Source organism: Balaenoptera borealis, assembly GCF_965194805.1.
Source record: "Balaenoptera borealis genome assembly, chromosome: 4".
Taxonomy (NCBI): Eukaryota; Metazoa; Chordata; class Mammalia; order Artiodactyla; family Balaenopteridae; genus Balaenoptera; species Balaenoptera borealis.
The window spans coordinates 61,015,371-61,029,772 of NC_138861.1; the positions used below are offsets into that span (position 1 = coordinate 61,015,371).

Consider the following 14,402-nt stretch of genomic DNA (forward strand, 5'->3'; position numbering starts at 1 on the left):
AGTAGGTACTGTTACTATTACCATTTTACAGGTAAGGAAAGAGGCCTTGCTCAACAGCCAATTTTTAGTGGAGCCAGCTTTCAAACAAACGAAAAAAAGACTCTGGGTCTAAAATCTAGAAAATGGGTCTGCCTAGATAGCAGAGGGTCATGTGTGTTTAATCTTTACATCTGTTTAGCATATTTCCTTGGCCATACGACATATTTACCGCAAATCTTCACTTAAGGAAGAACAAAAGAATTGTGATTTTTTTAATGCCTCAGTGTGTAAGTCTCTTTTTTATAATGCTAATGATTCTTGAAAAATGATCCTTTAGTTGATCATTATAGTAGGGAACTAATATTTTAAACAAGGATTAGCTGGAATCATATGTGTAATTTCTGGCCCTTAAAGAATGCTAACGGTAAGAGTTTGCATTCTTTATAACATTCCTCAAATCTTATGTTCTGTAACTAGGAATCACCCTTGGTTTGTGTGCCACAGGCTCTCCACCTCTCATGTAATGGTTTTATTGAATTAAGTTTGTCTGGATACTATCAAAACTTTTAAGATTAATACTACACACTGCTGTTACCAAAATTTATTTTAGGAAACATCAATAAATGATAGTTTGAAGTAATTATTTGGGACTGTTTTACTATACATTCTGATAACATAGCTCTAATCTCTATTTTTATTTTGCTTGAGTGGTGTAATAAAACTTATACCTGGGTACTCTAGATATGGAAATTAGGAATCACATATAGATTTTTAAGAACTGTGGTTTTATATGAAACAATAAATCTGGTTGAAGGTTAGAGTTGAATCCCCTGAATTAATTAAATATTTTCTGTATTTTATAGTGTGAACTTTTTATTAACTCTACTAGCCACAAAAAGTGAGAAAGAATTAGTTGTTCTGTTCATAGGTTCTAAAACCTGTGTTCTGGCATGAACTGAACTTGTGTTCCAGTTCTGAACTGCTTGACATTTTATTCTCAAATTTCTAAAGGCTTTCCTTGAACTTGGAGTAGCTTATTCTAGCACATCTCAAAAATGAGAAAAATAAATACCTCCTCATGTAATTTTGCCTTTTTTTCCTGTTTTTAATAATTAACATGTATCCATTATCTTTTTTTTTTTTTTAAAGATAGTAGTCGTCTTTTCTTTTTTAAATTTATTTATTTATCTATTTATTTTTGGCTGTGTTGGGTCTTCGTTTCTGTGCGAGGGCTTTCTCTAGTTGCGGCAAGCGGGGGCCACTCTTCATCGCGGTGCGTGGGCCTCTCATTATCGCGGCCTCTCTTGTTGCGGAGTACAGGCTCCAGACGCGCAGGCTCAGTAGTTGTGGCTCATGGGCCCAGTTGCTCCGCGGCATGTGGGATCTTCCCAGACCAGGGCTCGAACCCGGGTCCCCTGTATTGGCAGGTGGATTCTCAACCACTGCGCCACCAGGGAAGCCCTCCATTATCTTTTAAAGAAGGTAGATGTTAAATTTAACCTACATATCAAGACTGAAATTGTAGAGTATGTAAAATTATGTTTTACCTTTAATGGTATAAATATCATTGGTATTTCTCTCTTCTTCTGTTTTTGCAACGTGGAAAACAGTTTCACCACGATTTAATGAGAAATTAAGGAGACCAGGAAAAAACTCATTTAACTCATAATAGTAATATGAAATACTCTGCCATTAAAGCATTCTACTTTAAAATGCATGCATTCTACTTGTTTATATGAAGTGTTTTAAATAGGTTATTTACTATCTTACTGATTTTTCTCATTTATTGAATGCCCTAAAGTGCCATCCTTTTTAATCTTATATATGACCCCTAACATGGTTAGAGGATGAGATATTTGGGACTACGGAGGTCTAAAAATATTCAGCCCTTTAAATCCTAATAGTTTTCAAAGTAATTTATTTAGTTACTTCAGATGAAATTAATATATATACTTCCTTTTTTATAGTTCAGATATGTTTTTTTCACTTATATTCTAGCTCATTAAAAGTTGCCTTTTCCTTTAATATTGCATTTGTCTTATGATTCTTGCTTGTTTTTTTTATCTTGTAAAATTGAATAGTCATACTGGTAATTTACAGAATATTAATTTACATTGAATATAATTTTATCATTTTTTATAAGCCTGAATCATCATAACATGTTATGATACAGAATGATATACTTTATGATATTGTGAGCTAAATGGAAATTTTCTTTAGAATATAAACCTGGAAAGCTCTTAACAAAGCTCTGGGCATCTTTTTCCTTTCCAGGTTTCTCTTAGATATATGACCAAGAATGTGACTTGGTAACCTGTATAATAACATAACTTTAGTGTTACTTTGCCTTCTAGAAAGTCATCACCTACATTTCATTTCCTTGATTAGAAATATTCGAAACACCTGTTTTCTTTAATTCAAAACTACCTGTATCTTATCAGTAGTTAATTTTAACCCAAACTCCTACTTCAGTTAAATTGTTTCTTGATATATTGCAAATCAGGATATTTCTTACCATTTTGGGAATGTGTAGTATGTATTTGGGGGGAGGGTGGTGAAAGTCTCACTTCATAATCTTTAAATTCTTTCATTATTGTTTTAAAAAGATTGTTGTAAAATATTAGTTGCTTTAATTTCACCTTAATGCAGAAATATAGTGAAGTTACCTTCTTTCAAGTTGCCCAGGGAATTTGACTAACCTCCCCCTCTTCTTCAGCTTTAAATATCTTTTCCTTCAACTCTCACATTGTTCCTATTTCTCTCTTAGCTTCAACCTAAATTTGCTCTGTACAAGTAACCTGTAAACTCCTAGTGAGCAGAGACTATATTTACTTAACTTTGTCAGCCCTAGAGTATCTAGCAGAGTACTTTGAATATAAAAGGTGCTTAATAAATGCCAACTGAATTGATGTTTTATAATGTGGAAAAAAACCCAAATTTTACTGATCCTCTAAAATTTTCCATGCTTACCTTTTACAAGTTTTGTTTGTCTCTTCATTCTCTATTACGATTGGCACCAGTTTCCTAAATTACTCTTTAACCCCTAGAAGGCTTCTAGAAACCTCATGAACTTCATCATAAAGTTGACTCTTCATCATAAAGATGACTCTTCTACTGATTGTCTATACGCTAACATGGAGCGCACATAATACAGACGGACTTAGCATTCTGTTCACCGCAGTCAGCTGTGCCTTAGGGCTGCTCTCTGATGTAAGAGGGTAAACAGCATTTTGTTATCCATGATCCTCTTGTGTTTTTTTTACAGCAGTCTTTCCCAGTTGTTAGCATGTGTGACCATCGGAAGGTTATTTCTCTGACCTTGGTCTCCTTTTCTCTGAAATCAGACGTAATAATTCCTTCCCTATAAACCTGAAATAAATATAATATTATATAACACAGTAAATATATATTTCATATATGTAATCCTTTGTTTTATTAGTGATAGTCTTTTATTCTATGACCCTTACAGCTACTGTCATTCATTCAACTTAACTATCATTTATTGTTTCCTAGGCAAGACATCACTAATAGGTAGAGAATGCAAACATAAATAAGACATGTTCATTACCTTCCAGGAATTTATAGTCCCCTGAGGGTGATAGACACATAAGTAATATTAACATAAGGAAGATTGGTGATAAATGCTGTAATAGAGGTGAATATGTAAAAGCGGGAAGATGGCTTAGACAGAGCTATGCAATAAAAAAATAATGCAAGACTCATATAATTTTATGTTTTCTGGTAGCCACATTAAAAAAAGCAAAAAGAGGGACCTCCCTGGTGGCCCAGTGGTTAAGAATCCGCCTGCCAATGCAGGAGACACAGGTTCGACCCCTGGTCCAGGAATATCCCACATGCCGTGGATCATCGAAGCCCGTGTGCCACAACAACTGAGCCTGTGCTCTAGAGCCCGCGAGTCACAACTACTGAGCCGATGCACCACAACTGCTGAAGCCCGCGTGCCCAGAGCCCATGCTCTGCAACAAGAGAAGCCACCGCAATGAGAAGCCCGCGCACAGCAACGAAGAGTAGCCCCTGCTCACCGCAACTAGAGAAATCCCGCGCACAGCAATGAAGACCCAACGCAGCCATAATAAATAAATAAATTTATTTTAATAAAAAGCAAAAAGAAATAGGAATTAATTTAAAGAATATTTTATTTAACCTAATATATCCATAATATTGTTTAAACATGTAATCAAAACTAAAAAGTTACTAAGGTGTTTTTCATTTTTATTTCATACTAAAAGTCTTCAAAATCCAGTGTGTATGTTATACTTACAGGTTAGAGTGGTCAGATCATCCTGGTTTTCCCAGGACTTTCCTGACTCTAGCACCAAAAGTCTCTCATCCCAGTAATCCCTTCCATCCTGGGCAAATCCAGATGGTTTGCCACCCTATTTAAAATATATCTCAACTTGGACTTCATTGGAAATACTTGTTTTACATTTAGATTTGATTAAATGTATGGCTAAAAAGTAGATTTCATTACTCAATTTGCTCCAGACATACAGGAAAGGTTTCCAATAACCAAATCGAGTATCACATTTTAAATTTAAATTAATTAAAAGTAAATAAAATTTAAAATTTAGTTCCTCAGTCACACTAGCCATATTTCAGGTACTGATAGCCACATGTAGCTAGTAGTTACCTTTTTTGTATAGCACAAGCTTAGAGTACTAAAAGCATGAGGACTTAGTTCACTAAATAAGTATTTAAACTATGATAGAGTGTGACCACTGGTTAAATCTATTATTGGTCACTATCACTGGCGTAAGTCAGAAGTAAACTGTATTTAAACAGTGTCATGTCTCAATTATAATTGTGTTTGTCTTTCAAAATACATTGTATATTATATTTTTTTGTTCCTTTAAATTTTTAGGGGCTTTGTTCCTCGAATGCAGTTAAGTTACTTGGAAATAATTTTTTCATTTCAAGACTTGTTTTTCAGCTTTGTTAGATGGGTCCAGAGTAGCTAATTTGGCCTAATGGCTGAGGATTTTTCTTAATATTCTGTGTGTTTTGAGGGTCTTTCTGCTCTGGCTGTGGGAACCAAACTATTCCCAGTTCTGTGTAAGCTCTAGGTGTTGTTCAGTCCCTTCTGGTAGTCTTTCCCTGGCCTCCAGTAATTTTTCTTATGCACGTGTGTTGATCAGAACTCAGCTGAAGACTCAAGGGGAGCCCTCTGCAGATCTCTGGAGTACTCTCTGTATGTAGTGCCTTCCTCTCCAGTAGTCTACCCCATGAATTCTAGCCACCTTCACTTCTCCAAACTCTCTTTTCAACTCAGGGAGAATGCCAGGCTCTGTTTGGGTACCCTCTTCCTGCACTTTAGCCTGGAAACTCTCCAGGCAATACAATAAGTTAATCATTTCTGTCCTCAGTGATCACTGTCATGTGTTGCCTGTCTAACTAACATCATTTCAAATAGTTTGTCTTTTTTTGTCATTTGGGATAGGAAGATAAATCTTGTCTATGCTACTCCATTTATGGGTAGAAGGGAAAGTGAGTCCACAGTAGTATTTCTTAAAGCATGTAGTTGAAAATAGCATATGTTGAAAATCATACTTTTTTTTCTTCTTGCTTGCTTTAAGAATTGCCCATAAAGTTCAAATATTATTTGTAGTCTTTAAAAAAATCACAAGTTGACCATTAGTGGAAAAAAAAAAAAGAAACTTACTATCCAAATGTTTGATATAGTAGAATGGTATATGTGTGTGTGTGTGTGTGTGTGTGTGTATTTGGTATATGTACATATTATGTAATTGATGTTAACATTTTTAATTGTCTAATGAGCTAATCAACAATTTTTTACAGACTGAGAGTAATCATGACACGGCGCTAACGCTTGCCTGTGCTGGTGGTCATGAGGAACTGGTACAGACATTGCTAGAGAGAGGAGCTAGTATTGAGCACAGAGACAAGAAAGGTAAGGCCTACTTTTGTTAACTTTTCTTCTGAATTATTTGTGTTCTGTGACGAAATACTACTTGTAGCCCTATTTTGATGGAAAACAGCACTGTTTCTTTGCTTAGCTAAGAAGATCTTTATTTTACTCCAGGTTTTACTCCGCTCATCTTGGCTGCTACAGCTGGTCATGTTGGTGTTGTGGAAATATTGCTGGACAATGGTGCAGACATTGAAGCCCAGTCAGAAAGAACCAAGGACACACCACTATCTTTGGCTTGTTCTGGGGGAAGACAGGAGGTATTATTTTCCCCAAGTGTAATTTTTTTTCTCTCTCTGTTTAACAGATGTGCACTTCAATTTATATGATTTTGTGGTAACAGTGGACAGACATTAAGATTTATCACAGTAACTGAAACTATAATCTTTTAGCAAAAGGATAAGAATTAGTGTTAGCATAAGCTGTCTTGCCAGAAAAATCATACATTGTTTATTTTCCTGCTCATCTAAAAGTACGAACTGCCATAGGAATCCCTCTATATTGCATTCAGGCTAAGAGAATGATTAAGACATCCCAAATCAAATCAGCAAGTTCCTGATAAGTGGGGCCTATATTCACTCATCTTTTCCCGTCCCAGAGTACTTAGTGTGAAAGGTACTTAAGCTCAGCCTCTGTTGCTCTCTATGTATAAGGTTAGTAGGGAATTAAGAGTGTTCAATTTTTAGTTGTCCTGAGTACTTTTGTCTCTTAATTGTTCCCCAGCCCTTCTCAACTCTGGAGGAAAGGTTCTCGGTTATATTATATGACCTTTTAGTTTCTTTAGGTAGAACAGCTGGTGTGCTTAAGTGTAGGCCCAAGAGGTCATAGCTTTGCTCCATTGTGTGTCTTCTTCGGACATTTAATAATCAGTTGGATAACCTCATTCTTCTGGCATTTAATAATTAGTTGGATAACCTCATTTTAAATCAGTTTTTTAAATCCAGTTCTATTCACCAGTCGTGCTGTCTCTATGGATTGGTAACTTCTCAATTAGGGAGTTGTTGAATCTTATATTTAGGAAGCACTCTAGGTCATTCCAGGTGAGTTTCCTACTCTCAGCTTAAAAATCTTTTTCTTTTTTATTTCACCATTCTAATTATTTTCTGTATTCCACAGTGGAGGTGATTCTGTCAGTCAGAAATGTAGATGTTCTGTTTTTGGTATATAATGAAAGTAAAATTTTGACTTAACTGAAATTTTCAATCACTGTGTGGTTTGAAATAATACTTGTCTCATAACATTTTTCAATATTGAATCAAAAAGAAATCAGTTGATTTTCTTCCTTTCAAAGCAATGTTAAAGCCTACTGTAATCTTTATGTATTCTTACTAAAATGTAACAGATGAGGTTATAATAATTATAGAAGTCTTTTAGGGTAATAATTTTGCCTATAACACTCTTGCTTTTATTTGGTGTCATTAGAACAGTAAAGTATTTTGAAGTAATTAATAAAATATTAGGAAGTCATTTTACTATAAAATCACAAAATAATTCTTTTATATTGAATGTTTATTACTTTTGGGGAATAGACCATTCCCTCTGAGAGATAACTAGGGTCAGTTATCTTTGTATAAAGGAATTAAGAAAACTTTAGAAATTTGATTAGGGTTTTCCACTTTATTGCTTAAGGGACTCTTTGTAAAATAAAATAGCCTAATGCCAATTTGGGGGCTTGTTTTTATGATCTTGTTACATAAGCCAGTTAGTCTTACTGGCTCTAAAAGCAAAAATGTGATAGAAAGTCATCTAAGATTAGTCATAGCTTCAGAGGAAGATAAGAATCATATCGCTTATACATGGAATCTTAAAAAAAAAAAAATACAAATGAACTTATATACAAAACAGAAATAGACCCACAGACACAGAAAACAAACTTATGGTTACCAAAGGGGAAAGGAGTGGGGGAGGGATAAATTAGGAAGTTGGGATTAACATATACACACTGCTGTGTATGGAATAGATGACCAACAAGGACCTACTGTATAGCACAGGGAACTAGACTCAATATTTTATAGTAACCTCTAAGGAAAAAGAATCTGAAAAAAAAAAAAAGTATGTATATGTATGTATAATTGAATCACTTTGCTGTACACCTGAAACTAACACAACTTTGTAAATCAACTGTACTTCAAAAAAAATTTTTTTTAATGAAATTTAAAAAAGAAAATGCTTATGAATGTGAACTTTAAAAAACCCAAAAAACAAAAAAAAATAAAATTGGTCATAGCTTTATTCAAACGAGTAAAGTTTTAGCTGGTAGTAAGGCAAAGCACTGTTCATTAACATTTATTTGTTTCCCAGTTAGATATATTTTTAACAGTAAGAGCAAGGATAAGTGCTGTGATCTTGAACAATCCTTAACTTCCTTATGCCTCATTTGTAAAAATGAAGATGAAGATGCTAGTACCTGTGTCAAAGAGTTGTTTCGTGCATTAAATGGCATAATGGACAAAAGATCTATGAATGGCACTTAAATAAATGCTAAATATTCTTAGCTATCAGGGAATGCAAATTAAGACCCCAGTGAGATACCACCAGCCACATCCACTAGAATGGCTAAAATTATAAAGATTGACAATACCAAGTTTTGCTGAGGATGTGGAGCAACCAGAACTCCTTGTTGATGAGAGTGTAACTAGTACAACCGCTTTAGGAACAGGTTTGGCGATTTCTTTCTTTTTTTTTTTTTTTTTTTTATAATCCTTTTTTTTTGTTTTTTGTTTTTAATTTATTTTTTATTTATTTATTTATGGCTGTGTTGGGTCTTCGTTTCTGTGCGAGGGCTTTCTCTAGTTGGCGGCAAGTGGGGGCCACGCTTCATTGCGGTGCTCGCGCCTTTCACTGTCACGGCCTCTCTTGTTGCGGAGCACAGGTTCCAGACGCGCAGGCTCAGTAATTGTGGCTCACGGGCCTAGTTGCTCCGCGGCATGTGGGATCTTCCCAGACCAGGGCTCGAACCCGTGTCCCCTGCATTGGCAGGCAGATTCTCAACCACTGTGCCACCAGGGAAGCCCCAGGCAATTTCTTAACTAAACATGCACCCAGAAATTCTGCTACTAGGTGGAGCCCATGAGCAATGAAAATATATTTCCACAAGAAATGTTCATAGCAACTTTATTCAGAATTGCCCAAAACTAGAAACAGTAGAGATGTTTATCAATAGAATAAAGCAGCATATTCACATAATGGAATGCTACGCAGTACACACAGATGACTCTCAAACACTGTGTGATTGATTTATATGAAGATCTATGGTAAATGAAACTAATCTTTGGGTAGGATTGACTGAGAAAGAACATGAGTAAATAACAAATTTAAATTAGGTTTATGCATTTGTCGATACTCAGTGAATATACACTTAAGTTTTGTGCATTTATTGAAAGTTACAAATTTCACCTAAAAAAAAACCTAAAAAGCTTAAAAACAAATAAGAGTTTAGTTCATGGTACACATGCTGATGTGTTTAAGGGAAATTGCAGGTGTCTGCAATTTACTTAGAAATGAAATGCATCAAAAAATGATGGACAGACGAATAAATGTGATAAAGTAAGTAGAGGAGAATGTTAATCGTAGAATCTAGGTGATGATCGTATGTAAATTTTTTTCAACTTTTCTGTGTGCTTAAAAATTTTTATGGTAAAATGTTGGGGGAAGATAAGTGTTAGCTTTATTCCAAAAATGTTTTTAACATTTAGTTTTTGATTTTAAGTTTAAAAAATATTTTAAGGACATTTACATGTATAAATGAAAAAATCTTATTCTATTTTACCACTATGTGGTAGAATAATACAGAAATACTAATTTCCAAAACAGCATTGCACAGAAACACATGAGGTCAGGATCTTTCAATGAAAACACTGTGCCATTTCAGCAGAATCCAAAATGGATTTTACTTGAGAAACTATCCCTTTATTGGCCTCTAAGACCTTTTGCTTTCATTTGAGACTGATTTTGTGCAAAGGATGAATGACTTTCCCCTTCTTTTGTTATACAATAAAGCAGAAAAAAAGAGAAATCAGAAATATACACCTTGCAAGTTGTCTCACCATAAGAAGAAAACACATTTTTCCTTTTCTTTTTCCAGGTGGTGGAGCTATTGTTAGCTCGAGGGGCAAATAAAGAGCACAGGAATGTTTCTGATTACACACCTCTAAGCCTGGCTGCTTCTGGTGGCTATGTGAACATTATCAAAATATTACTAAATGCAGGAGCTGAGATTAATTCTAGGCAAGTTTTATTCTCTCTCTCCAAGTCCCTTAACAGTGTTATGTTAAAGATATTTGTAGAACACTTTTTTTAATGCCATATTTAGGAAATGCCTTCATTAAAAATTTAGAATTCAAATTTAAGTGTTTAAAACTGTTGACATAGAACTTGAAAAAATTATCAATTACTTTATTTCTTATGCTAAACATAAACACATCTGTCTTATGTTTTTATTAAGCAAGCAAGTATATACTTTAGAATGGAAAGTTCATTTTTAATAATGACTTAATAATTTATCACTTTTCAGCCCAAGTCATTATGTTGAATGAGATACAGAAAGTATTCTAGTTCTGGGTAGTAAAAGATTTGTAGTGTAGTCTTGGTAATATCTCAAGGATTTAGTAGGGCTGAGAAGAATGATTATTTTAAATAATTCTGCAAAATAAAGAATCTTAAATCCTAAGATAGAATTCTGTATTATCATCTAGTTTTTCTGGGATATTTAAAAAATATATTTTTCCCTTTGTTCTCCCCATACTTCCACCCCCAGAACTGGTAGCAAATTGGGTATTTCTCCTCTGATGTTAGCAGCTATGAATGGGCACACAGCTGCCGTTAAGCTCCTGTTAGACATGGGCTCTGACATAAATGCTCAAATAGAAACCAATCGGAACACTGCCCTTACCTTAGCCTGCTTCCAAGGAAGAACTGAAGTGGTTAGTCTTCTGCTTGATAGAAAAGCAAATGTGGAACACAGAGCTAAGGTAAGAAAAAGTCTGAGATTTACCCATGGATTTATTGCTTTGACATTTAAGGTGTACATTAGCAATATGCTAATTATACTTCTAGTACTTTGTAGTAACATTTATCTCTTACATATATATTTAAACAGAAATCATTCTGTATGACTCAGTTAAGCATTAACTCTTGAAAATACCTCAGCAATAGATTTTTATAGGTAATAATGACATTGGGGTTATCAGCTGAAAACTATGTAGTATTATGAAAGAGAAGAGAGGGAGCATTTATTAAGTGCCAGTTATATGCCAAGTACATGTGTCTTAAAATTTTTACCAACAAATGGACATTAGGTAGAATCATCTGCTTTCAGTAGACCTCACTGTAACTGAGAGAGGTTAGCAGTGTCAGTGCTGAAATTTAGTCGTGAATTTTGTAATAGCTATAGCGTATTGCTCCCGCAGATCGTTGTTCTTTAACATTTTAGTACTTTCTGGTCTCTTACATGTTGTTTTTTGTTTTTCACTAAACCTAGACTGGCCTCACACCGCTAATGGAAGCTGCCTCTGGTGGATATGCAGAGGTGGGCCGAGTTCTTTTGGATAAAGGTGCTGATGTTAATGCCCCTCCAGTGCCCTCCTCGAGAGATACAGCTTTAACCATAGCAGCAGATAAAGGGCATTATAAATTCTGTGAGCTTCTCATTGGCAGGTATGATGCTACCATACCCTTCATATATGAACATGGCGTTACTAGTGATTACTATTCTCTGTGCAAATTGAACTATTAAAAAATCAAATGTGATTACTTCTATAAACTGCAGTGTATTTTTTTTATGTTTTAAACCTACCTCTATTATTTTCCACCCATCCAGAGCTATGCTGCTTTGTTTAATATATTTCAGTACAATCTTGAAATACTTCTTTTCTTCCTTTTTTGTCTGTGTATATACTTTTAAAGTACTATAATAAGCTATTTGAACATCCAGCTATTGTCATCCATATTCACATCTCCCACACAGTTTTGCAAAGATATCACCTTAAGTCTTGTAAGTCTGGCAATAATCTAAGGCTTCATTGTTGATTTTCTTGTTCTTTATGGTAATTAGGGCTTTTAAGAGACAGTTATGGAACTGTTCAAGATATAAGCTAGAGTCCAGGATATTTTTTGTTTTCAGTCACTTAGGAGTTACTTGCCAGTCTTTCAAAGTTGCTTGTATGCTGAATTGGATTTCCTACTTTAACAGTCTGAAAGACTTTTGCATGGTGTCCTAACTAGTAATTAGTAGTAGCTACTATCAACTAGTTATTTACCATGAGTCTTATCTACCATGATGCCCACTGAGTGCTAAACCTTCATGTTATTTTAAGATTCATTCTTTTATGAAGCCACATAATATAAATACATGAATACAAATAGTCTGAAAGATATAATCGCCTCATAGGATACTGTTTATGCTCTAGGATACTGTTTAATATATTATGATATTAACAGGATGTACCATTATTTTTCACTAAAGAAAATTTTACATTTTCTCAGGATTTGAAGCTCAGAATTATGCACAGTCATTATTTTTAAAATAAGAAAGCAATTATTGATGTATCGTTAGTTTTGATTCAGTGGCTTTTAATTTGATGACTGGAAATTCTTTGTAATGTAATTCTGAGAGAGAAATATATTTTAGTCCTATATATTTTAAACAATTTTTTCCTTTACAAAATATTTTCACAAAATTCTTAGTTGATTTTTATTATTATCTGTGTCATTTCATTTAAAAGTGATATTTGTGTCATTCATTTAGGGGTGCTCACATTGATGTACGTAACAAGAAGGGGAACACTCCATTGTGGCTGGCAGCAAATGGTGGACACCTTGACGTGGTTCAGTTACTGGTGCAAGCAGGTGCAGATGTGGATGCAGCTGATAACCGCAAGATAACTCCTCTTATGGCAGCATTTAGAAAGGTAGAAGTCTTTCATCCTCAGTCACTTGGATATTTTTCACTTAGGCTAGGAAGTGCATAATTTAATTATCACTAAAGACTCTCATTTTAGGATCTAACAGTACTGATGAAAGCAGTAAAATAATAAGCAAATAATCACTCTGATGGCAACTTTGAAAGGTAGATACAGGCATGCCAGAAAAGTCATTAATAGTATCCATATTGGATGTCAAAGCTAAGTAAACTTCTAAAAAGTTGTTCTAAGTAGTATTTTCAAAATCTAGTTGCAATCTTAATCTTTCACAAAATATAAATCCAACTAAGAGTAATTAATTACTTGTTTATGAATGAGTGTTTTCTTGTATTAGCACAGCAGAGAAAAATTTAACTTAAATTGATTTCATTTTTAATTATTCACTTTAATTTCTAGGAAAAAAGGAAAAATGAAAATTCAGCTGCCAGTATTTGAAACCTTCAGAAGTAGAAATAAATTTTGTGAAATTGAAACTTTCTGTAATGCATAGCACAGAACTGTGTATAAGTAATTTGATTTAATGTTTTGGTTGATCTCTTAAATGCAGATCTGATTTGTTATTGGGGAAGCCAGACTACTATTCCAGGGATTATAATTTTGAGTTTTGTCATTCTGTAGGTATAATTTTGAGTTTTGTCATTCACGTAGGTAAAATCTCTTATAGATTCCAAATTACTTTGTTGTATTGAAAATTTTTAATAATATAAATTGTAAAAAATCATCTTTTCCTTTTTCTCTTATTATTCTCTCTGACTCTTCTTGTTCTTTATACCACCTCCTCCCTGGGTGTTCTAGACTACCTTCCCACTGGCTCTCTGAATTTTTTTTTTTCCTCGCTAATCAAACTTATTCTCAGTGGCTACCTACCTCTTCTCCAAGCAAGCTAGCATATCAAGTTTATCATCCAAACCATTTCACTATGTTAGTATCCTCTTCAAGTCCCTTTTCATGTCTCCCCAGTCTCTGTAATCCTTTGAAATCCAATCTTAGTTTGTTATTCAAGGCCCAATCTAGTGCTTTTAGAACTCATCTCCCATTGAGTCCCTAATGTGGAGTCTTCTCCTTGCTTGGTCTTTTGTCATTGTCTCTCATAGCACCTTTGTTCTCATCTTGGGAACGCCCATGTCCTTCCTCATTCTTCCAAAATTACTCATTCTCTGGGTACAGTGTAAATCTCCCCTTCTACAGAAACTCTTCCCATTCCATTTGAGCTCACATTGAGATATCTAATCTCTTAAAGGTTGTAGAAATTCTACAATTCATTATTATCTTTATCATTTATTTTGACAAATATATATTGTTATTACCTTAACATCTAACATGCATATATCTCATCTTTCCAAATAGACTTTGCTCCTTAAGAAAGGCACTTATCTTTTATACTCTTTGTATTCATTCCATTATTTATTTTCTTAGTACCGACCATGTACAACTGTAATTGTTGGCATATTACATTGTACAGATTCCAACTGTTGCATTTTGTACAAAATGTAATAATCAGGGATCCACACACAAAGTCAGGTAGCTGTATGAGTTGTCCCATATAAATAGTTTAA

The 14,402-nt window shown here is 34.3% G+C and overlaps 1 protein-coding gene across 19 annotated transcripts in view; it reads left to right on the forward strand.

Moving 5' to 3' along the window:
• ANKRD17 (ankyrin repeat domain 17) overlaps nt 1-14,402 on the forward strand; it is a 250,560-nt gene that overhangs the window by 108,493 nt on the left and 127,665 nt on the right. For all 19 annotated transcript variants that reach the window (XR_014243983.1, XM_082390034.1, XM_082390051.1 and 16 more), the window contains 6 exons: nt 5,797-5,908; nt 6,041-6,186; nt 10,011-10,153; nt 10,683-10,896; nt 11,406-11,581; nt 12,672-12,834. Coding sequence is in view for 18 of the 19 variants with exons in the window: in XM_082390034.1 (XP_082246160.1) it covers nt 5,797-5,908; nt 6,041-6,186; nt 10,011-10,153; nt 10,683-10,896; nt 11,406-11,581; nt 12,672-12,834 (954 nt within the window). In the remaining variant the exon portion in view is untranslated. The remainder of the gene's footprint in view (nt 1-5,796; nt 5,909-6,040; nt 6,187-10,010; nt 10,154-10,682; nt 10,897-11,405; nt 11,582-12,671; nt 12,835-14,402) is intronic.